The 21,966-nt window shown below is 35.9% G+C and overlaps 3 protein-coding genes across 3 annotated transcripts; 2 read left to right on the top strand and 1 right to left on the bottom strand.

Annotated features, from left to right (window-relative positions):
• Positions 1–448: 448 nt before the first annotated feature.
• On the bottom strand, positions 449–5,660 carry LOC110788993 (uncharacterized). The gene is made up of 6 exons (XM_021993634.2): positions 5,366–5,660; positions 1,927–2,031; positions 1,585–1,840; positions 1,145–1,222; positions 921–1,043; positions 449–827 (listed from the first exon to the last, which is right to left on the bottom strand). The coding sequence occupies exons 1-6, from the start codon at positions 5,534–5,536 to the stop codon at positions 742–744; spliced, it is 819 nt and encodes a 272-aa protein (XP_021849326.1). The 5' UTR covers positions 5,537–5,660; the 3' UTR covers positions 449–741.
• Positions 5,661–7,166: 1,506 nt separating this feature from the next.
• Positions 7,167–16,691, top strand: LOC110788992 (RGS1-HXK1-interacting protein 1). The gene is made up of 9 exons (XM_021993633.2): positions 7,167–7,537; positions 7,630–7,696; positions 7,801–7,878; positions 11,514–11,566; positions 13,084–13,167; positions 13,597–13,649; positions 13,739–13,803; positions 13,908–13,966; positions 16,297–16,691. The coding sequence occupies exons 1-9, from the start codon at positions 7,280–7,282 to the stop codon at positions 16,384–16,386; spliced, it is 807 nt and encodes a 268-aa protein (XP_021849325.1). The 5' UTR covers positions 7,167–7,279; the 3' UTR covers positions 16,387–16,691.
• A 1,113-nt stretch (positions 16,692–17,804) lies between these two features.
• Positions 17,805–21,425, top strand: LOC110788991 (probable plastid-lipid-associated protein 11, chloroplastic). The gene is made up of 3 exons (XM_021993632.2): positions 17,805–18,473; positions 19,155–19,220; positions 21,143–21,425. Exons 1-3 carry the CDS (start codon positions 17,962–17,964, stop codon positions 21,240–21,242), a joined length of 678 nt encoding a protein of 225 aa, XP_021849324.1. The 5' UTR covers positions 17,805–17,961; the 3' UTR covers positions 21,243–21,425.
• The last annotated feature ends 541 nt before the right edge of the window (positions 21,426–21,966 follow it).

The following is a 21,966-nucleotide window of genomic DNA, read 5'->3' as shown; positions in this document are numbered from 1 at the left end:
AAATCAGTGTCTTTAGCCAACGTAAGCCACACGTGAAGCTCACGTGCAAGTTAAGGCCGAAAAAGCTCAATCAATGCCGCAAAAATAATTACTTTAAGGTGTGTTTTCACAAAAAAATTATATAAGATCCTTTCTCGCAAAATTTGAGTTATAAAAGGTCCTTTTTGGCAAATTCGCCTTTTTATTATGACTATCTTAGAATTTTCATAGATATAGTAGTTAATTAATCACTCTATATAACCATAGATCCTGTCAAAATCAAGAGAAAGCCGACTTTGTGTTATCATCTTGTTTTTATTTAAATTGAGGATGATAATCAATATCTGCAAAGGAACCACAATATAGGACCTTGGCAATTGAATCAACATATCCATTGTGAATTAATTTCTGAACATGAACAAGGCGGCAGCTAGCTCAATTTAAAGATAGACAACATAACATCAAACTATGCTGGAATCGACAACTTTCTTATTAGCTCGTTCATCAGTACAAATTATACGTTACAAAACAGAGGTGAATCCATTCTAATATCACAAGTTTACATCCTAAATTGATCCCACCTTTGCTCTCCCAGACTGCCAACAAAAAGCAACCATAATACCAAGTATATGTTTCCTTTTCCCCTCAGCCAATTACAATGAAAATGAAAATGAAAATGAAAATGAAAATGAACAGCCAAGCCTACATATCATAAAATACACTACTTTCGCATCTTTGGTTGTGGAGAGTCATTCTAGCTAGTCAAAATTGCAAGAATTCATTGCAAGAATTCACAAATACACCAAAATATGTGTTTCCTACTTGGCTTTGTATATTTCCCTTGTTCCCTGAGATGACATTAAAAAAAACTTTCTCGTTTAGCATATTTATGAATTGAGATGATAGACGTGTTCAAAAAGTGTAGATTTACTTCCTCTTACTCCCTTCAAATCTTTCAATGGCAACTTCAACACCACTCTTGACTTCGCCCTTCTCATTCAGTTGAGGATGAGTGGTGACCCTCCCTTCATTTGCCTTTTCTACCAGCTTCAAATGGGCCCAACCTATGTCAAAGTTGTTCATCAAGTCGCTATAAATGCAATATCTGAGATGTGCTTAAGGTGATGGAAACAATTGATATCAAGATAATAGGGGGTAGATTTACCAAGAGGAAAACAAAAGACTGCCCCTAGAACTGAACCCATCATGACATTCCTGGCACGCCAAAGAAGAGATCCTGGCACTGAATTTTTTTTCCGAAGATGTTAATTGAATACAAGTCCGACAAAGTAAAGGTAGCCATGACTAATAGCTAGACCAATCACATTAGAAAAACAATTACAAGTTCATCAGAAACATAAACCCCATGGCAACACTGACAGCAGAGACAGGGCACATGTTCGAAACTAAAAGAACACGCGGGTAAAACTATATCCAAGAAATTATAACATGAGGGTGAAAACGGTTAAGTTCTATGCACTTCAACGATGATTTACTGCAATATGCTTAAGTTCATGAACAGTGATTTAAACTCAAGTTCATCAAAAAATAAAAACAAGTTTACTTGCAATTACTTAAGCAAGATAAAAGAATTTTAGATCTTACTTATCACACCAAATGTTGCAGCAGTGGCTGAACCAGCCGCAGCAATGTTATACACATCGTGGACTCCTCGTTTCTCAGCAAGCAGATCCTGTAGACCGAAAAATGCAGCAGTGAACATCCCGAGGCGCACTCCCCCAACAAGGGATCCACGAGTAACTCTATAAAACCTCTTCTCCATTGCATCTCTCATCAATCGATACTGTTCACGCTTGTCAGGGGTACTCCCAAGCTTCAGTGTCACTTCAGCATCCTTGCTCTGGAAAAACGCCAATAAGACCTAAATTAGAAGCAGTTAAAAAAAGAAGCTGATAATTGTTATCATATTGTGATTGAAAAACTTACAGCAGAAGCGGATGCTTCCTTACTGCCTCCATATAACATGCCAGCAAATATTCCCATGACAGTTGCTGTTCCCCAATTTACAGTCCCAGGTAACTTCGGAGCTACCTAAATAGGCAAGAAACTGATGTAACACCATGAATAGAAGCTGCAAAAATCAAACAATTCAACCCTCCCTCCTCTCCACACCCCCACTCCCCACCCCACACACACACAATTACAAGGATGAAAATGGTGAAGACACTGCATAACTTGTTTGGCAAATAGTTCAAGATCCACTAGTAACTTCCTAATTCGACCACATTGTTGACAAGAAACAATATAATGAACTCTATCATCATCAATTCATCACACAAGTTGCCTTTCATGCATAAACTGAAGTTGTATTCTACTCAGAAAGTCAAAATTTCAAGATCCTAACTAAATCTTTGTCAATTTAAGGGGAATTTAAGGATGAGCATATATTAGTTGTTCACCAATCCCTTGGTTGCAATAGGCCATTAACATCATCAAAAACCTAATTCTGGGCAACCATGATCTAATCTCATCTTCTGAAAACACAAGCTTAAAATTCTGGGTGATGGTTACAAAATTGCCCTCAAAGCGATTGCATAAACAGAAAGAAGACCCATATTATTGTTGGATCAGATGTTGCCGAAGCTTTCCTGGATTTCTTCAGGTCTGGGAAACTGTTGAAGGAGCTAAATGTCACATTAATCGCTGTAAGTTGATGTTCGCTGTAAGTTGATGTTCAGAAGGATTACGACACTGTAAGTTGGGACTTCTTAAGGAGATGTTGTTGGGTTTAGGATGCCCTATGGGCTTACGGACTTAATTATGACTTGTGTTACTAGTCCCACTTATACTCTCATGCTAATGGCACTCCTACTGGGTTTTTAAGTCGAAAAGAGGGTTGAGAGTTTGAGACAAGGTGACCAAGTGTCTCCCCTACTTTTTGTGTTATGCATGGAGTATTTAACCAGGATCATGACATACATAGGAGACCGGGATGCATAATAGTAATAAACCACGCTACATTAATTGGGATAAGATGTGTAGTCTTAAGAAATGTGGTGGTTTTGGGGTAAGGAAGGTGCTGGAATGGAATACATTGGCTGTTGGAAAGCAAGCCTGGAACATTGCAGACAAGACGATAACTTGTGGGTTAGGTGGGCGCATACGGTGTACACTAAAGATAAGAACTGGAAGGACTACAATGCTCCTTCGTGTTCTAGTTGGGCATCGAAACATATATGCAAGGCAAAGCAGGAATTAAGGAATGCTGCAGGGGATGTTTGATTAAGCCAAACTAGATTCTGCATTGCTAAGGTATACCAGATATTGGTAAAGAATGGTCAGAATCTTCACTGGTGTAACATGGTCTGGGAACATTGCAGTGGTCCCTAAATGCAGGTTCATTGTATGGTTAGCCATGCATGAAAGGTTGCAAAGAAAGCAGAGACTTAAGAAGATTGCAGTGTGTGACTTCGATAAGTGTTTGATATGCGAACATGAGGTGGAGACACACAAACATCTTTCTTCGTTTGTCAGTACAATCTGCAATGTTTACAACAGATCAAGAGTTGGCTTGGTGTATGCAAGGTCAACTGAGCTTCCCACGATTCTCAGTTGAGTTCAAAGGAGATAAAATGGTTCTGAAGCAGGTTGTAGTAGCGGCTAATGGCTATGGTGTCTACGGTTTACAGAATCTGGATGGAAAGGAACAATGCTCTTTGGAATGGAAAGATTACGACTTCTCAGAGGGTACTGCAGGATATAAAACATAGTGTAAAGCAAAGGAGTCATGGGTTGTTGATGAAGAAGATCAGTAAGAGGATCAGACTTGGTTTCAAAGTCTCTGATGTACTGAGTTGTTTCATGTTTAATAGTGGTAATTACTGTTTGTATATCTGCTGCTTAAATAATGTTTAAGTGATTACTTGACACTTTTCTTCCTTTTTGGTGTAATCTCTGACTGGTTGAGTAATAAAACTTTGACCTAAAAAAATAAAGTGTAATCATTTTGGTGAAACGTAGAGAGTATAAACCTCAAGCAATAAAGAAAATCAAATCTTAGGGTAAGAAAATTAAGTAGATAGCCTTCAAAATATAGCTCTCTAGCACCCACTTATTAGGCACTATTGTGCTTCATGAGACTGGAGTATTCCTGATGTATCTAATCCCCAGTCCTATGCACTTTGTCTTGACTCTTTTGAAGGGCAGCATCAAGAAAAGACGATCAAGAACCAAAAAAGGGAATGTTTCCCTTCATATACACCACATAAAAACGGGGTTGTCTACCCCTAGGAATACAATGACATCTTTTGGTTAACATCTTGTGTTCAAGGAAAAGTAGGGGACATTGCAAGGCCTTCTAGAAAACAAACAGTAAAATAAAACCACCTCGCCCAGCAAGGGTGATACAGTATGTGCCACATACCTCAGACCACAAGCATCAAATACCCTTACAATTGACAACACTACTGAGATTTATCATAGACTCTCTTCGAGACCTACCACGTTGACTATATTCAACCAACTAACTGTGCACACTATCACTCTCTTTACATCTTCATTTTCTTGAAAAGTCTCAAGACTTAGTCGAGTGATTGATCAAAGATTCAAAGATAAGATTTTCTCTTGAAGTGATTAAACCGAGCTCAAGACATTACCATCAATCCATCATGCATCAATTAGTACCTTTGCACATCATCAAAGGTCTGCTAGCCATCACAAATGACACCACCTACGTGGCTAATTGGCTATATATCATAGCTCATAACGACAACTTTCTGTACAAGCGAACTTAGAATCACGTGATAGAATCATGTAAACGGGCTTGTGAGAGTTGTGACTGGCAGATGATTTACCAAATCCCTATTATTAGAAATTTCTTTGAAAATGTAAACTGCTTGATTTGTTTACCATTTTCGGTTTTGTTATAGTCCTGAATTTGATCGGTTCTTTGTAACAAAACCCTAAATCCCTACATTCTTCCAAAATTCATTTTCTCAGTATCAGTATCTTACGCGAAGTCCACAAATCCTCGTCATTGCACCAATCCTAATACACTAGTTCATAATTGCACCAAACTTCCCAGTTTCCACAGTGCATCACTCAAAATAAACATTACATAAATATAAAGAAATAGTGTGTTTGTGTGTCACCAATACGAATGAAAAAAATTAGAAATTAGGTTCAACAAAACTTCAATATCAGTCAAAATAAACTTCGAAAAAACAGAATAATTTCCGATTGACATAGAAAATCTTAACCCTATAATACCAAAAATTCTAAAAACCGCAACCATCAGTAAAACCCTAAAACTTAAATTTTCATCAAATTGAATACAAAGAACACTTCAATTCGCGATAATCATGAACCCTGCAGAAAATTTTCCCCACCCCAAAAAAATAAAAAAGAGGAGAGAGAAATGTATGACCTCGGAAGTGCCGGAACCGAATTGAAGAAGTCCACCTTGGCCTTTAGTGGAAGCAGTTTTGCTCTCGGGTTCTTCAATTTTGCGACGCTCAGCTTCTCGTTGCTTCTCAAGGCTCTGAATTCTGACTGCATCCTGGGCAGAACCAACATACCCATCTCCCATTCCCGCCATTATTCTTCGCTTCAATGATCTTCTCCTTCGTCCCTCCTCTTTGCTTAATCTGGGGGGCAGAATAGAGAAGATGTACTCGGTAGAGTTCAACGCGTCTTATTAATGTTACCGCCTAATTAAGAAAAAACAATGGCACTTGTCGTGCAATCTGCTTTGTCAAGTAGTGTCTCATGTGGATTCCGAAATTAACGGTTGATTATGATATAATTAGTGATTGATTTGATCGAAATATAGGCTATTGTAGATTAGTAGCAATTGACAACAATAACTAAATATCTAGGCAGTAATTGACAACATTTAACAAGTAAGATAGTAATTTGCAAAATCACTAAAAAAAAAAAAAAAAAACATGTAATAATTTATAATTTTTTTCGTTATAAAAGAACAAGAGAGTTGAATCGGTTAATTCAAATATTCCACCAGGCACTTATAGTGGCATAAAGTGAAAGGTCACGAGTTCAATCCTTAAACAACCCCATCAAGCAAGTTTGGTAAATAAAGGGTTGGAAAAGTGCAAACAAAATTACTTTCACTTTTCCTTTTATTCAACACTTAACATCTCGTCTTTGAATATCACCGCGATGAAGGCTGTGGAACAACTCCCCTTGTCGTTTTTCTGTATTACAGTTAGAAATTTTGATTGTAGATTTTGTGTTTTTATTGTTTTTTATAATTTGAAGGGAAACCAAAACTTATTTAGTTATTGTAAGAATAAGAGCGAACAAAATGGTGTATTGGTATAGTTGTATAGAAATGGGTAGAATTGTGGGCAAATGAAAAAAGAGGATGAGAATACAAGTAATAATTAAATGGAGAATGGTCAATAGCAAATTTGATCAAAATGTTTGATCCTTGATATACTAATTCGACTACAATATTTCGGAGTAAGTAAATATTTCTCAGACCGAATTGACAAAAACATCGAACACTAGACCTCGAGTTTGGAGAATAATTCTCATTACCATCTTAACCAACAAATAATTGTTGTTTATCAATTCACATTAATTTATATGTACAACATGTTATTTAAAACAACTAAATCTTTATGTTACCTTTTATTTCATATGGACTGTATTGGAATTATATATATATAAAAAAAACTAAAGCATTAGGAATATCTTGAATTGAACATGATGTCATAAGTTTCATAAGCATCAACTATAGAAATTCCATGCATACCTCTAATTTGGTGTTTATTAATTCAAAACACTTAGTTCTATTAGAAAATAAATTAAATAAATCGTAGGATGATCTAATTAAAAAATTACTTAGCATAATAAATGCAGAACATATTACATGCACCTGGTGCACCCTCTCACATTTTTTCATCACACGTGAGGAGAAAATGGGATAAAGATCAACAATTGACATAAAAATATCACCCGAGTACACCTACTAATTTTCATGATAAATGACATACTTCATATTATATTTGTGTATTTGACTAATTTAATGCATCTTTTCATGTTTTTAGACTACATATATTTTTCACAAGTATTATACTCAATAAAAATCTCAAATTTTAATTATTGAAAGTAACAACTTGAGGCATTGCCCGAGTCGCATACGAGTTCCCATTAAATTTCGTAGCTAGAAGCCTAGAATGATCAATTGGATAAATTAAAAACAATAAAACTTGAGTGTCATCCCACGGGAGTCGGGACACAGCCACAGGTGCAAAAATTAGAAAACAAACGGGTTCGCGTCTTCGCGATATCAAATTACACACAAAGGTTCTCGAAAATGGAATCCGTTGAAAGTTCATCATCTTCATCATCACCAACAATTGAAAATCCGCCATTAACGAAAAGCGAAGAATACTCAGTAGAAAAGGCAGTGAAGAGCTTGGAGCAAAGCAATCCATGGATCCAACAAGCTATACACCAAGCATTTCTTGCTCAGGACACCGTTCAACAAACCTTTGATTCCACCATTGCCGCCACTCATTCTCGCCTCTCTCAAATCCGTTCCACCTCTTCTGCGCATTTCCACCAAACACTCGTCAGGCTCTCCTCTCTCTCCCCTTCCATTCTCTGTGTTTACGTGTAATTGTTGTAATTAGGGTTTAAAATGAGGTCAGTATTTGAATGCAGGAGTCAGTTAAGGATTTGAAGGCTGATTATGATGCTTATGAAGCTAAATTCTTCAGCAAAGTTAAAGGTTTTTTTTTTTTTTTTCTTTCTTTAATTTTTTTAATTGGAATTTGGTTTATTTTAAGGGTTAATTAAGTTCGCTTGTTCGTTTGTATTCGGTTTTGGATTCAGAGGGTGTGATTGTGGCGGCATCACATCCATTTATTGCTGCTGGAGCTGTTGCTGGGCTGGGTGTCTTCGCATTGAAAGGTATGCAAAATTTGATATTGGAAGAAGGTTATTGATACAACAACTATCCTTTTGTGATTACCGTGATTTTGCCGACTTTTTTGTGTTTCCATTGATTTTTGTAAGCTAGTTAGACATTGAACATGTTTTTTGTAATGTTTGACACTCCTACAATAGTTTTCATGCCTAGGGTATTGAATTATGGCACTCGGATTCTATGCCTTATTAGATAGCTAATTAGTTGTGGCAATTGAAAACTTTTGAATGATAGTTGATCGGTCGTCATTCTTGACAAACGACTCTTTTTAGCACAAGCATTATCAAACTTGCTACTTATAATGCAGATTGCATCAAACTTCTTCTACACGTGAGTAATGAAGCAAGTCAAAGAACACAAGACAAGATTTTCGGATGGGCTGTTTATTGTAGAGCATTGGTCAGTAGCAAGAACAAGCTGCTTTTTATTGATTTTTTAATTGGTTCATCTGGGAGTCTATTTTAGGATTGTGTTTCTGTTACAAATTAGGATGTGAGGTTTTGGAGAATATTAAGCATGCTACAGATTTCTCTGCTTGTTTAGTGGGGAGAATCAGGCCTTTTATTGTGCTTACTTTTCTTTATCTTCTTAAGTTTCAGAATCGCGGTAATCAGTGGTTTAACTCTGTATATGCTGAACTTTTGGAATTTGTTCTCAGCAATGGCTCATAGAAGAAGATTTTGGTGATAGAGGGGATAAGTGGTTGGCTTATATAGTTATATATGAAGGTAGATTTTGTCGATTTAAGGGTCCTGAAACGTAATAGCATCTTTGTCCTTCTTTTTTGTGTGTTTGTGTGCTGGTGGTGGGGAGCTTTGCATGGTGACTTGGTGAGCTTCTGAAAATTTGCAGAAGATAGGAACTAGAGTGGTGAATGTTATGGCCAGAAGTTTGACGTGGGGTCTTTGCTTTTGTCTCTGAAAACCCAGAACATGATTTCAGAGTAGAGCCCGTAAGTGTTTGAGTGAATGCTTGGTGGAGGTTAGTGATGTTTTGCTAGGTATCGTGAGAAAAATAGCAAATTGAAGTTATCACGGTCGAGAAAAGTAAGTTCTGGGTAGTGTTTGGTGTTTAAACACACAAGGAAGGAGTAATTGGTTTAGACTTTAGAATAATTTGTTGTAAACTGATAATGTTCAATGGATGAAGGTGTTTATTTGTGATGATGAAAATCAAACCAACTTAGTTAGTTGGCACATTTGCTGACTAGTACCAGCATTCCAGAATCTGAATTCTGGGGAGCCATTACTATTAGAGGAGCTAATTGGGTGGCAGTTCTTAGTCTATGGGTTTATATAGACTTATTTTCTTCCCATGGCCATTACTTCTGTCAGTGAATTGAATATAGGGCTATTCAAGGCCTTCATTGCCTTAAAAAGTGAAGAAAAGTATTTTAGCAGTGGGGAATAAGAAATTAAGAAATTCGTAAGGTAGCATGGTGATGGGCTGATAGTGTTGGTGTGATGATGTGATCACCCTTCTTATATTCATCGACACGTTTAGTAAAATAATGGTGAATGGTGATAGTACTGATTAGAGTAGTGGTTGGCTCTAAAGGTGTTTTGAGGAAATGTTGAAGCTGAGAGTAAGACAATGAGCTTAGGTATTACTAGTTTTCTGATCAGAATTTTCCGAAGTGCTTTGTGTTGAGCTGATTGATCTTGCTTAATTTGCATGTAACAAGTTGTTAACGATGATTGAAAAAAGGAGCCAACAGGACATTGTTCTGAATTCAACTTCGAATAGCTTGAGAACCTCGAAAAGTGACAAGGTTGTGGCTGGATAGATTTGGTGGGTTTAAAATTTGCGTTTTTGCTACTTGTTTTGTGTTTTTTTAATGGTATTATAGGAACCACTGAGCGTCACTGCAACTTTTTTCAGAGTTTCCCAGTTTGGCTTTGAGGTTTTGAAATTCTATCATATAAGTTGTGTAATGAACTCATACTTGAACTAGTTATGTTAATTTGAAATTGACAACAAAACTACTTTTTCTAGTTTTCCAAAAAAAAATAAAAAATAAAAAAATAATTGAAACTTAGGAGTGAGTTGGTTTTGTGCTTTCAGAATGGCTTGGTACTTTGGGAGTCTTGGGGAGAAGGAGCCACTTGATCTTCTTTCTTGTTCAGTTTTTTGTAATGATAGTTATGACTTCTGACTAGTAAGTCGAGGAGGATAGCCTAACTGAAGAACTCCGAGTGGGTAGAGAGAAGATGTGTTTTTGTATTATAGTTTCCAAAAATATATTATCCATTTCTAGGCGGGTGATGTGAAAAATTTATAGAACATGTTCAATTGTTCAATTATTATGAAACGTTCTTGCTCCAGATTATTTAAGTAAAAGATAGTGTAGCAGCAATCTTGAATCTGGTACTCTTGTCTGAGTTTCTTTTTAGCTGCTTGTTTAATGCATGAACTGCCTCTTACTTGGGGATCGAGTTTACTGAAAATGCTAGACACCTTATTTCAAAGGGTGTATAACTGATTTAGGGATTTAAATATGGAGTGCCTGTGTATCTGTTACCTTTTTTTCTCATATATGTGGACTAGTTCTGTAAGGTTGGTTAGAAAACTTAACAGGATAGCTTCTGAAAGTTAAAAGTTTAACAATTTTTGTTTGTATATAATTATATAAGTTGAAAAAGTGTTATTATTTTATCGGAGGGAAAGATCATTCAACTCTTATAAAGAAATGGGGGGTTATTTTATGGGGATAGGTGTCTTGATTTTCAGCTAATTCACTTCACTGTCCTGAGAAGATGAATGAAATTCATGAGAGAGAAGTCCCTTTTGAGATAAAATTCATAACTATTAAAAGTGAACTTATGCGAAGGTTAATCTAATGGTTCATCTGCGTAAAACTATAAATGATGTGTTACGTTTTAATAAGTGATGTCTGCGTGTGTGTGTGTCAAGCATTAGAGCTTTTAAAAACTATTTGTGACGAGTTCTTTGGGGAAGCAACACAATAAATGCTGAATTCTACAGTAGAGCTGATCCATTATGACGTGAACGGAAGAAGGTCAGCGACCTTGCCTAATCTTTGGATTATATCGTCGAACAGACAAGTCGGTGAGGATAATCTCACAAGAATCCCGCCCGCCTCATGGCTGATTTCTCTTTTGAGGCTTTCTGCTCGTCTTTCTCTTTAAGGAGATCGGTTTTCTAGAGCTTCAACATGTGTGGATAAGAATCCGGGTTTAGCTTTCACTTTAAAATCTACAAACTTTGGAATGGTTTTTGAGGTTCCTGCTAGGGTGACTCCTACTCTAGTGGGAAGAATGCAGGTGGGAACGAGCGAGCGAGAGCCTCGGTTAGCTTTGCTTTATCTTTTTCGTATGGCGTGACTTGGACCATATATGGGATGGTATAGCTATTCTGACTGGATTTTTCCGTAATATATTGGTTGGGTCAAAGACCAGATGACATGCTGTAGAGCATTCGCAAGTAGCAAGACCTGGACTGGTGTTTGCAATGTATTCCTATAACTTGCTACATCTATACAGATATCTAAAAGTCCGTAAGCTGTGTTACACATTTAGATATGTTTTCAGAATATGAGTTCTCTATTTTTTAAATTTTTTTCTCCTGGACAGTCTAACTTTCAGCATGTTTCTTGCAGGTCCAAGACGTTTCTTGTACTACAGAAGCTTGCGGCTGTTTTCTTCTGAAGAGGTGAGCCTTAGTACCAAGTAGCACACTTCTTTCATAAAAAATCTTAGTCAAATTTTGGCATGCAATTTTACTGTTATTTACTACTAGGGTCTGTTTGGGCGACCTTCCAGAAAACAACTTCTGTTTCCTAGAAGTGGTTTTCTAGATACTGTTTCTAGAGAAGCACTTATGAGAAATAGATTTGTTTGACCACAAGACTTTAGAAGTACTTCTAAGAAATAGAAACTATTTTACATGTTTGGCCCATGATTCTAGAGTTTCATTATATTTATTAATAAATCTTGAATAAAGGATGAAGTAGATTAAATTAGACAGTATCAAAATTACTAACTGACTTCATCTTTACTATATTTTTGCACTAAATTTTTTCTTCTTTCTTTTTTTAATTAGTGAAATACTTGTAATAGTTTGATGTAATCAAACGGTTCAAATTTTACAGCACCACCTGCACCATTGATGAGTTTTCACAGTTTTGTGATCTTCAATATTATTCCGGCACTAGATTTGTTAAATGGTGCCACCCCACTGCACAGATACCAAGAACCCCATCCACAAAGCACCAGTATTTCTGGCCAACACCGTCAATTTTACATGGAAATTTTAGATCTACAAATTCAAGTGAGACCAACAAAAATTATTAAGAGTCACAGATGTTGTAAAACTGTAGTTTTAGGTGAGAGAAAGATCAAGCCTACCAGCGTACCTGAGTCGTTGATGGCGTTGATGCATAGGTGAGAAAAAGGGCAGACTGCCTTATGGTTTGGAAGAGAGAGAAGGCAAGGTGGGGTAACTGGGTGGGACTGTGGGAGCTGTTAATTTTATAATCAAGTTTGGTCATTTGCTAATTTTACAAGGGTATAATTGTCCGTCAAATTTTTTCATTAAATAATCATAATAGCTCTGCGAGAAATAGTTACGAGAAGCACTAAATTGTAACTTCTGTTTCTAAGGGGTCCGGGGGCTGTTTTGGGCTTCTTGAGAAACTGAAATTACTTTACCAAATACCCTTGTTTGGCCTAGTTTCAACTTCTTAAGGTGAGAGACTTTTAGGAGCTTGGCCAAACAGGCACAAAGCAAACTTCACAGTGCATTTTTAAAATCAATTTTTTCTTTTTAAAATCAATTTTTTCTTTCCACAGGTGCATTTTTATTGTGAGTCTGCCAGTATGGTAGTCACTGCAGACTTTTATTGCATTCCTTGGTGAACAGTGTTTACTAAGAGCAAACATTGGTCTCTTCACATGGAGGGTTTATAACTTCTAAATAGTCCATGCATTAGTATAATAGTATGCTTCATTCCATGTTTTTTGTTAGTTGTAAATACCACATTTTTGTCAGCTATAAAATGTCATGTCTAAATCTCAAGTGGCATACTTTTTGTTTTGTTTGTACTTCTTTTTGGGTGGGTGGGGGGCTTGGTCAATCTCGGGGTCTGCAGCTTGTTAAGCGTCTTTAGATTAACGTGTTATGTGATAGGGAGGACTCTTTATGTAGCTGCACGGTGTATTTGGGTGCAGGTCTTGCTTTCTCGAGCTGATGGAAAGCTGAAAGAGCTGAAGCAATCGTTTGAAAGCTATAAAGCTGCAACTGAAAAACTAGAGGTAACATTTTGTGTTTGATTCCTTATTTTTCATCTGGGCTGTGTAGAGTCAAAGAAACTAACATTGGAATAGCTGAAGGTGATATTGACCACGAATATGCTTTTGTAACTAATTAGGGGTAAGATTTTGTACATGGTCATCGAGGATTTGTGTACCTCTAAATTCTCTACACATCAAAAATGGGTACAGAACAATCTTTTTCTATCACTAGAGAATTTACCTTTGAGAGCATTTCTCAAGGGTGTGATGTATCGAGGCTGTGCAGGTTGTGCGTTTTAGCTGTATACTGGATAGTACAGGGGTCTCAAATCTGAAAGTATCTTCTTCGATGAAAACTGACTTGGGGACAACATTTGTTAGCTTTAACTCAACGTTAATTTGTTTGTTTAGTGTTGTGAGATTCTCAGTATAGTGGGTGTAAATTTGCAGAAAAGGGCATCACATGCAGAAGAGGAGATGAAAAGAGGAAGAACTAAACTGAGGTTTGTTTCATTTATGTTGCGACTTGAGTGATGTGGTTTTGCGATCAACTCAAATTGTTATTTATTTGTAATCTCAAATATTATGACAGGCAAGCAGGATATCAGATTAGAAAATCTGTTCTTTCTGCTGATAAGATTGAGAAACAAGGAAGAGGTATAAGAGAATTGGCTTTCAGTTGTCCACCTTTATTAACCAGCTTACCTGAAAATTTCACACTTTTCTTCCAGTCTAATATAATTGTTATATGGGTCTACTAGGCTTGAAGTATATCCTTGCAAACCTTCCTAGGAGGCAAGCATCTCTATTCAATTCACAGGTTGGTTTAAAGTTAAATTGTTGACCTTTGCGAATTGTCAAGTACCAATTATTGCTGAATGTGCAAAATGATTTATATTGGCGAATTTGTTCCTAGTATTTGCAATTATTATAAAATGATACGGAGCCAGTCAGCGGTAGAATATACCCATCATATTTTAACGGGCATGTAAAAACTTTTTGCAATAATTTTACGCCGAGTTAGAAAATAAAGGGAAATTTAACATTAATAATCCCAAATTGGGGGTCTTATAGTTTTAATACCAACTGGCAACTATAGTTTAACCTAGAATAATCCTAAGTACGAGGGTAGCCTTCTTAAAACATTCTCCCTCATTTAGTTACCTGTTATACCTGGTAATTTCATTAAATGTGCCCCCCTCCCTTGTCTTCTACCTTCTTCTGTCTTCCTATATATCCGTCTCATGGACGATATATTTCCATAACTAACCTCAGCTCGGACACCTTTTCTCTTCTTCCTTCTTATTCTTTCCTAAACTATGGTTTCTAACTCTTTTTGACTCATCATCAAAACTGTAACCAGAACTAAGTAGCAGAACTCAATTTCTGAATTCCAACAAAACCTCTTTAAGGCAATGGGGTAATGATAATGAAAACCCCTTTTCTACTCAAAATTCCCAATTTCTATAAAAACCCAGAAAAACTGCTACCCTTCTTTGAACCTCTAGATGACTTCTACTTCCTTACGAGGCGTCCCCCTCACTCCGACCCTTCACTTCATCGTCATCACTCCCTAATAACTCAAAACTAGCCTTAATGCCACCCTTCTCCGACCCTTTCACCTAAGATTAAATATTTCGAGCCGGCTTCCGTAGAAATTTCAGACTTTCTTTTTGATGCTGCGATCACATAAAACAAAAACTTTGAGGCTCAATAGCTAAATACATGGCATTAGATCATGAGGCGATATCATCGTTCTTTTTGGTCAAATGTTGTGTTTTATGTTGTTCCAAACCCTAATCATTAATATCATTTCTTTTGTTTTTTCAAGAGCTCAGTTCAAGCTCTCAACTGGTAAGTAGTTGACCAAAAACTCCTTACCGAAGTACTTTCTTAAGCTTAATCTTATCATTTTCTGCTAAATATTTGAACTTTAATATGATAATCCCTTTATTTGGTAATCTAAATGGACGGTTTTTGTTGCTTCTTTTTGCATCTGCACAACTGGGATTTTCTTATATCAGAAAAATGAAAAACTGGGTGCTGGTTAAAATAACAGAATTTTGCTGATTATTTGAAGTTTTTGGGTGGTCAAAATGAGCTGATATGTAACTTTAGTAGTTAATATAAGTACTTGTTAATGAATGTTACATAATGATTATTTACAGTATTTATCAACACCCTTCTTCGACGACTTTTTTCGAGCAAAAGCTCACATCCGAAATCCTAATTCAATAAAAACTCAGAAAAACCAATGCATTCAATAGAAATTACACAATTCAAACTACAATATCAAGAGAAATTATAGCTGAATGAGAATAAAGAAGCTTACACAAATAATTCCTCTAATTTACGCAACTACACAGAGACTGAAACTCTTCTTGTTGAAATAAAGCTGAAAATTAAGTTTACTAATATATTGCTCCTTATTAGTTCATGGGAACATGATTTTTTTTGAGTGTGACAAGTTTGTAGTGTAGTGTAATCCCACATTCTTTTTTTATGATGCTGGATATTGGTGATGATGGATTTTGTGTGTGCAACTTTCTTTGATTGATGAGAATCGAGGAGAGAGAAAGTGAGAATTGAAGGTGTTGTAGGTGGGTGATATGCTAATTTGGGGGGTATGGCAGGAGTTGGGAGGAAGGAGAGAACTGCAGAAGCAAAGAGAGTGGAGTTGAAGTGGTGATCTAGTAATTTGGTATGGAGGAGGAGAAGAATGGAGAGGCTGTAAAGTAAAATAAAGAAAGAGAAAAGAAAATACCGGTTTTAAAGGTCATAGGTAACGGGAGACTGTTTTGGGAAGGGTATGGTGATATTTAGGATTATTTCATTATTCTAGATTAAACCATATTTTGGGATTAAAATGAGAATACCGCCCATTGTTGAGATTATTGTTAATGTTAATTTTGGCGTAAATAAATCGTTCTTACATTTTAAATCCTTCATGTATCTAAATGGAAAATAACTTTTAAATATAGAAACTAAACTGTTGTGGACTATATGCTGGAAAATTTGTCCTGCCAGTGATCCCTTGTTACTTAGCACAAAATTTATTGAACAACTGGTAACTCGAGGAGCGAATTCCCCAATCTTTAGTATTGTTATAAATCTATTGTTTTAATTTTTTCTATTGTGTATATTTTGCAGATTAAGAACATAGTTGCTGAGGCAAAAGAGGAGCGAAAAGTACTTGCAAAGGAAGTGACTAAGATTAGCAATTACGGGATTTCCATATGAGAAAGCTCTTCCTGTGTGGCTGTGGTATCGAATCTGACAACTTGTTAATAAGATTGTCGACAGGATCTGGGTGTGAGATCAATTCTTCCTGTCTCCTGCTTCCTCCACCCTATATTTGGATATTATATACAGTCGATTACCAAAATTTTGTCTGACAGAATATTGTACCAAATGTTCATCTAAGCAATCAGGATTTGCTTAGATTTTTTACTTTAAGCAAATCTGCAGTATGTTGCAACTCTCTTCAGACAATGTTGATTTCATTGGTATGCAAATATTATGCTTCTGAAAAGATTACGCACTGACATTTGGTCATGGAAGATTGGCCGGTGCCCTTACGGCCTTACCCAGTTGTACGAGTAAGGCGGTTGAACTAACATGTTTGCTAACCAACACCTAAGTTTCTACGTCGTAATATGATTATTGATAGGTTGGTTTTCTTTCCTCTTATAGTCGTATGATCCCACATCAATATTTATAAGTAGAACAGGAACAGGAACAGGAACATGTACTTTAATGTGTGTTTTCTTCCAATAGCCATCGATAAGTTTCCAATCTCCAAAAGTTGGAGCAATTTGTTTCTTAAACAATGAATGAACGAATTTCCTTCCTTGTCCTTTCCCTCCCATATCTCACTTCCATAATTTTCTATCCAAACAAAGGAGAGCATGCACTTCACTTCCTCTCTCTATAAACTTGATTAGTGAGAAAATCTAGTGTGCACTAAATTTACGATAATTCAATAAGTTAAGTTTATAATTTTCTATCCAAACAAAAGAGGAATAAACTTCACTTCCTCTCTCTATAAACATGATTGGTGAGAAAGTCTAGTATGCACCAAATTTACAATAACTCAATTGTTAAGTTTGCCTATCTCCCTTGTCATTAGGCTTTATTTTATTAGACTTATTTTGTCTGAACTTTATATTATATGAAATTATTTGAACTTATCTAAACTCATTTATCTGAAAAAAAAATAAGATTTTGTCTGAATAAACTTATTTGTTTGAAAATACTCCCTCCGTATTTATTTAAGGGATACACTTGCCTTTTCCGGCCGTATTTATTTAAGAGATACACTTGCCATTTTTAGTAACTTGTCAACCCCACCATCTAATTAAATAATACATCTAATTTACTATATCACCCACCATCCTATTAAACAAATAATTTTATAAACCCACCCCACCCCCCACCCACCAAAATGACATGGTTCCCACTTGTTTAATTATTAAAATATCTATCCAACCCCACTTACTTTATTATTTTATTTCATTCAATTCTTCTTCTTAATACCCGTGCCCGATCAAGTGTATCTCTTAAATAAATACGGAGAGAGTATCTAAAACAACTTATATTTTCTAAATTTATATTAACCGAATTTATCTGAAGAGAACAGAGGCTGAGCCTAAATAGACACGGAGTAAACATTACGGTAAGTTGCGAACTTCCAGAAAAGGACAAAAAAATGTGGATATCTGTGATTCAATGCTCAAGCTCAACCGCAAGTTCTAACGGCCAACTTCTTTTCTTGCCAGTTGCCACTATCTTTCTCTCTCTACCTCTTAATCTCTTATGGCCTCATCAATGGCCACATTATTCCATTTTCCCGCCAATTCCCACACTTTTTTCTCCGTTAAACCCTTCTTAAACCCTTGTTCAATCTCCAATCCTTCAATTTCCCCCAAATCTCCTAAATTCTCTCTCTCCTCATCCCAATCTCTCGCCGCCAAAACCCACCTCCTCAGCCTAATTTCCGATCAAGATCGCGGCCTTAAAACCCAACAAAACCCTAATCTCCGATCCCAAATTATCGCCGCAATCGATTCCCTTGCTGTTCTGGGCAAAGATTTTATCACAACTGACAATTCCCTTTCTGGGACTTGGCGAATGCGTTGGACTACTGAAAAAGAACAGCTTTTTATCATAAAAAATTCTGGGGTTTTTGGTACAAAAGTTGGGGATGTTCTTCAAGTTATCGATGTTGATAATCTTATGCTCAATAATGTCATCACTTTTCCCCCATCTGGGGTTTTCTTCGTTAGATCGAGTATGGAGGTTGCTTCCACACAAAGAGTGAATTTTAGGTAAATTTAATCAAGTACTACGTCCTAATTTTATTTGAGGTTTCTTAATTTATGTTTGTCTGAATTTTGATGTACTACATTTTCCCCGCTTTGGATATCACAGAGTAGTAGCTAATGTGATTGTTTTTGAAAGATGATTAGAAGGGTAAGAAGGAAATTAGTAGGACTTGACAAAATTAGTTTTGTTTGGTTAGTGACTTTGTGAATTGAGGAATTGGAAGGAAATGAAGGGCAGTTAAAAATTTTGCAGACCTTTTGGTAGCCGGTCATAAATAGTGTTAGGAGGAGTGAATTTGTATGTACATAGTTTTGTTTCAACTCAATAAATCCAGATAAGATCAGAAAAAATAAGTTTCTTTCAATCATTTTCAGTTTTTCACACACAAATAACTAGCTGAAATAAGTTCAGATAAACTTAGATAAAATAAGTACATATAAGATATGTTCAGACAAAATAAGTAGAATATAATCGTATATTGTAAGGAAAATCAATATTCATTGCCAGGGTAATGCTAGATCACTCGAAATTATCTACTTTTTCTTCATAAATTTTCATTATCATCCATTACCATGCAAATTTATAAAAAAAAACACCAAGTTTGGATAAGGTTTCATTACCATGGACACGTTTTTTGTTGTTGTTGTTGTAATGCTTGTGTGGCATGGTTTTTTTTTTCCCAGGTTTACGAGTGCTGTATTGCGAGGAAAGGATTGGGAGGTTCCTTTACCACCCTTTGGGCAAGGATGGTGAGTATAATTTGTCAATAATTTTGCTCAAATTTTCAAGTGCTCGTGAAGTTATATAGGATGCACTGTAGTTGTTTAACATTCACATTTTTTGGGGATGCTCATGTTGTAGCATTCCAATTTATGTGTTCATTTGACTAAGAATCAGGTTCATGATGCTCGTACCAAACATATAGATGTGGGATATCATTTTGTTCGAAATGTCATAGATGAAGGTAGTATTTCTCTTATGAATGTGCATACATGTTAACCAAAGTTGTGCCAGGAAGCAAGTTTCAACATCGTCCCATGTTAGGCATTACAGGGAGAAATAAGTAGAACTATGATTGGTTTGATCCCGGTCAATGGATATGTACGCAATCATTATCAGAATGGTGCAACGATACAGATTACGCAATTTGTTCATCCAAAATTTGAATGTTATTCAAATTATGAACGAGGTGGAGAGTTGTGAGAAATGTGAAAGGATGGGAGAAATATATGGAGAGAATAAAAAGGATTTTCTATTGTTAACGTAAACTACAGGTTGTTATAGAAACAACGTAAACCATTGATTAATTAGTTTTAAGTCATTATAAATATGTAGAAGTGTAATGTACAAAATTCATTTAAATTCACATCAAAATAGTTAGTCAAATTTTCAGAGATGTTTTTTTCTTAAGTTACAATTATTATTTCCTTCTAAGTGGTTGTTTGTTTATTTCCATAATATTTTATTATTTGTGAGTTATCAATTTCATATTATCTAGTAGAAGCCAAATTTACTATGCGAGCTCTAACAATTTACAACTTTCACTATACCAATGCCGTTTTCATTATGATCAGTGTTAAAAACGCCTTTGCCATCTAGATCTACAAGCCTACACCAAATGTCAATGACAAGCTGCAATGTTTATCGTGATGACACTATTTGAGTATTTTGTAATGTGTAAGGTGTTAAATTTATCAGGAAAAGCAGCTGCAAAGCGCCTTAGTGAACTTCTGATCCCACCTCTAAGTTCTTGTTTTCCTAGTATAAACTGTAAATTGTGTTAGTATATTATACTGTTTTGCTGCCACAAATTTGTGTTCTTCGGTTATCTCTTACATGAGAAGAGCTAGTTGTTTACATCTTTCAGATGTTTAGTGGTAAACTTTCCCATCTCTCTACAGATTTTTCCATACAGAGAGGGGGAGGGAAAGAAAGAGATAGGCGGATGGACAAACTGTTGATTGATTGGATCTGTAATGTTGCCATGCTTTTAAATCTCATCAATAAGGTTTCATAGATGATGGATCTGTTAATAGATTCTTGAAGGAAGACAAGCTATCTACATGTTTGTATTTTTTCTGTTTTTTCTTTTCTCCTCTTGTTCCTTAAGCAATGGCATTTGCTGACACCTGCATAGGATTTTATAGTTTTTTTAGGGTTTGAACTAGGAGTAGGAAATAGGTAGAAGCAGAACATAAGTAGCTCTTGCTTATGTGAACTTCTTCAAGTGGGTATAGTGAGAAAGGTACCAAAAGGGTCCAAAACACAAACATTTTGTAGAATAAGGATTAAGGGTTACTGGTGATCTTAGTGAATTGACCTAAATAGGTTTGAAGTGACTAAAATAGTAAACTGTTCTTAAAAGATGGATGATTTGGTTTCTAAACTCTCTAATCGGACGTGTCTTAGGAGATAAGTTACAACTTATAAAGTAAAAGTACCTTTTTATCTTCTAAGTCATTCTGAGGTGACACTGCCCAATTTCCCTTCTTACCTCTTGTGGTATCTTAAAAGGCTTCACGATATTTTCTTATGCTTTAATGCAAACAAAGAAAAAGGCATGTCTGATTTTCCAATAGGGTGTTTTGTTTCTGCCAATTGAAATCTCCTTTGTAGACTTGAAATGTATTTAGACATACTAAATAATTGGTTATTCCAATGTGTCTTCCAGGTTTGAATCTGTTTATTTGGATGATGACATTCGAGTTGCCAAGGATATTCGTGGAGATTACTTAGTTGTTGATCGAGCTCCTTATGAATGGAAAGAATGAGGTCGAAAAACACTAAACAAGCATAGTTTCGTTATATGCTCCACGACTTCTTGTATGTAATCTCACTTTGCTTTACTGTAAGTTTATAATTCTTCTAGGAAAGGATATACTGTAAATGATGTAAATTAAACTGTTTTCAAGTACTGATGAAATAAAATGGTTAGCATGTCAGATTGAGCTTCACTTGACCTATATAGAAGTTCTACTTTTTTTACTTTGAAAGTGCAAAAATCCTTTATTCCACACTGCAAACCATCTCATATCTGAATACTTCTGCTTTTGCTGTCATGTTGGCAGTGTAAATGGTCAATCTAAACCATGATGGTACACAGAATCACCCATATTAGCATAGAATCAACCTGAATTTGCTGTCTGACATTTTTGATTATCTTTGGATGGGTGGGGGACCATAAATAGGTGTTTGAGTTAAGTTTGTGGACTTGTAAAACTCTAAGAGTCCCACAAATAGGTTGTAACCCGTCGGCAGGCGGCAGCCATACGGATACGTGTATAATGTATTGCCTGACATATCGGCTGTCAGATCTGATTTGAAGGACCCTCTTTGGGTTGCAGTCAGCATCCTGATAGAAAAAAAAAAAAAAAAAAAGCCCTACAGTATAGCAATGTTTTTCAGGACAATCTACAATGTAATAATGTCATGGTTTAGGTGACATTATATAGTAAAGTATATACTTTAATTTGGTGGTTAGTCATAGTCGCATGA

This window comes from Spinacia oleracea, chromosome 2, assembly GCF_020520425.1.
Source record: "Spinacia oleracea cultivar Varoflay chromosome 2, BTI_SOV_V1, whole genome shotgun sequence".
Classification (NCBI taxonomy): Eukaryota; Viridiplantae; Streptophyta; class Magnoliopsida; order Caryophyllales; family Amaranthaceae; genus Spinacia; species Spinacia oleracea.
Note: the sequence above shows the minus strand (reverse complement) of the source record. Positions and strands in the feature narration are given on the sequence as shown.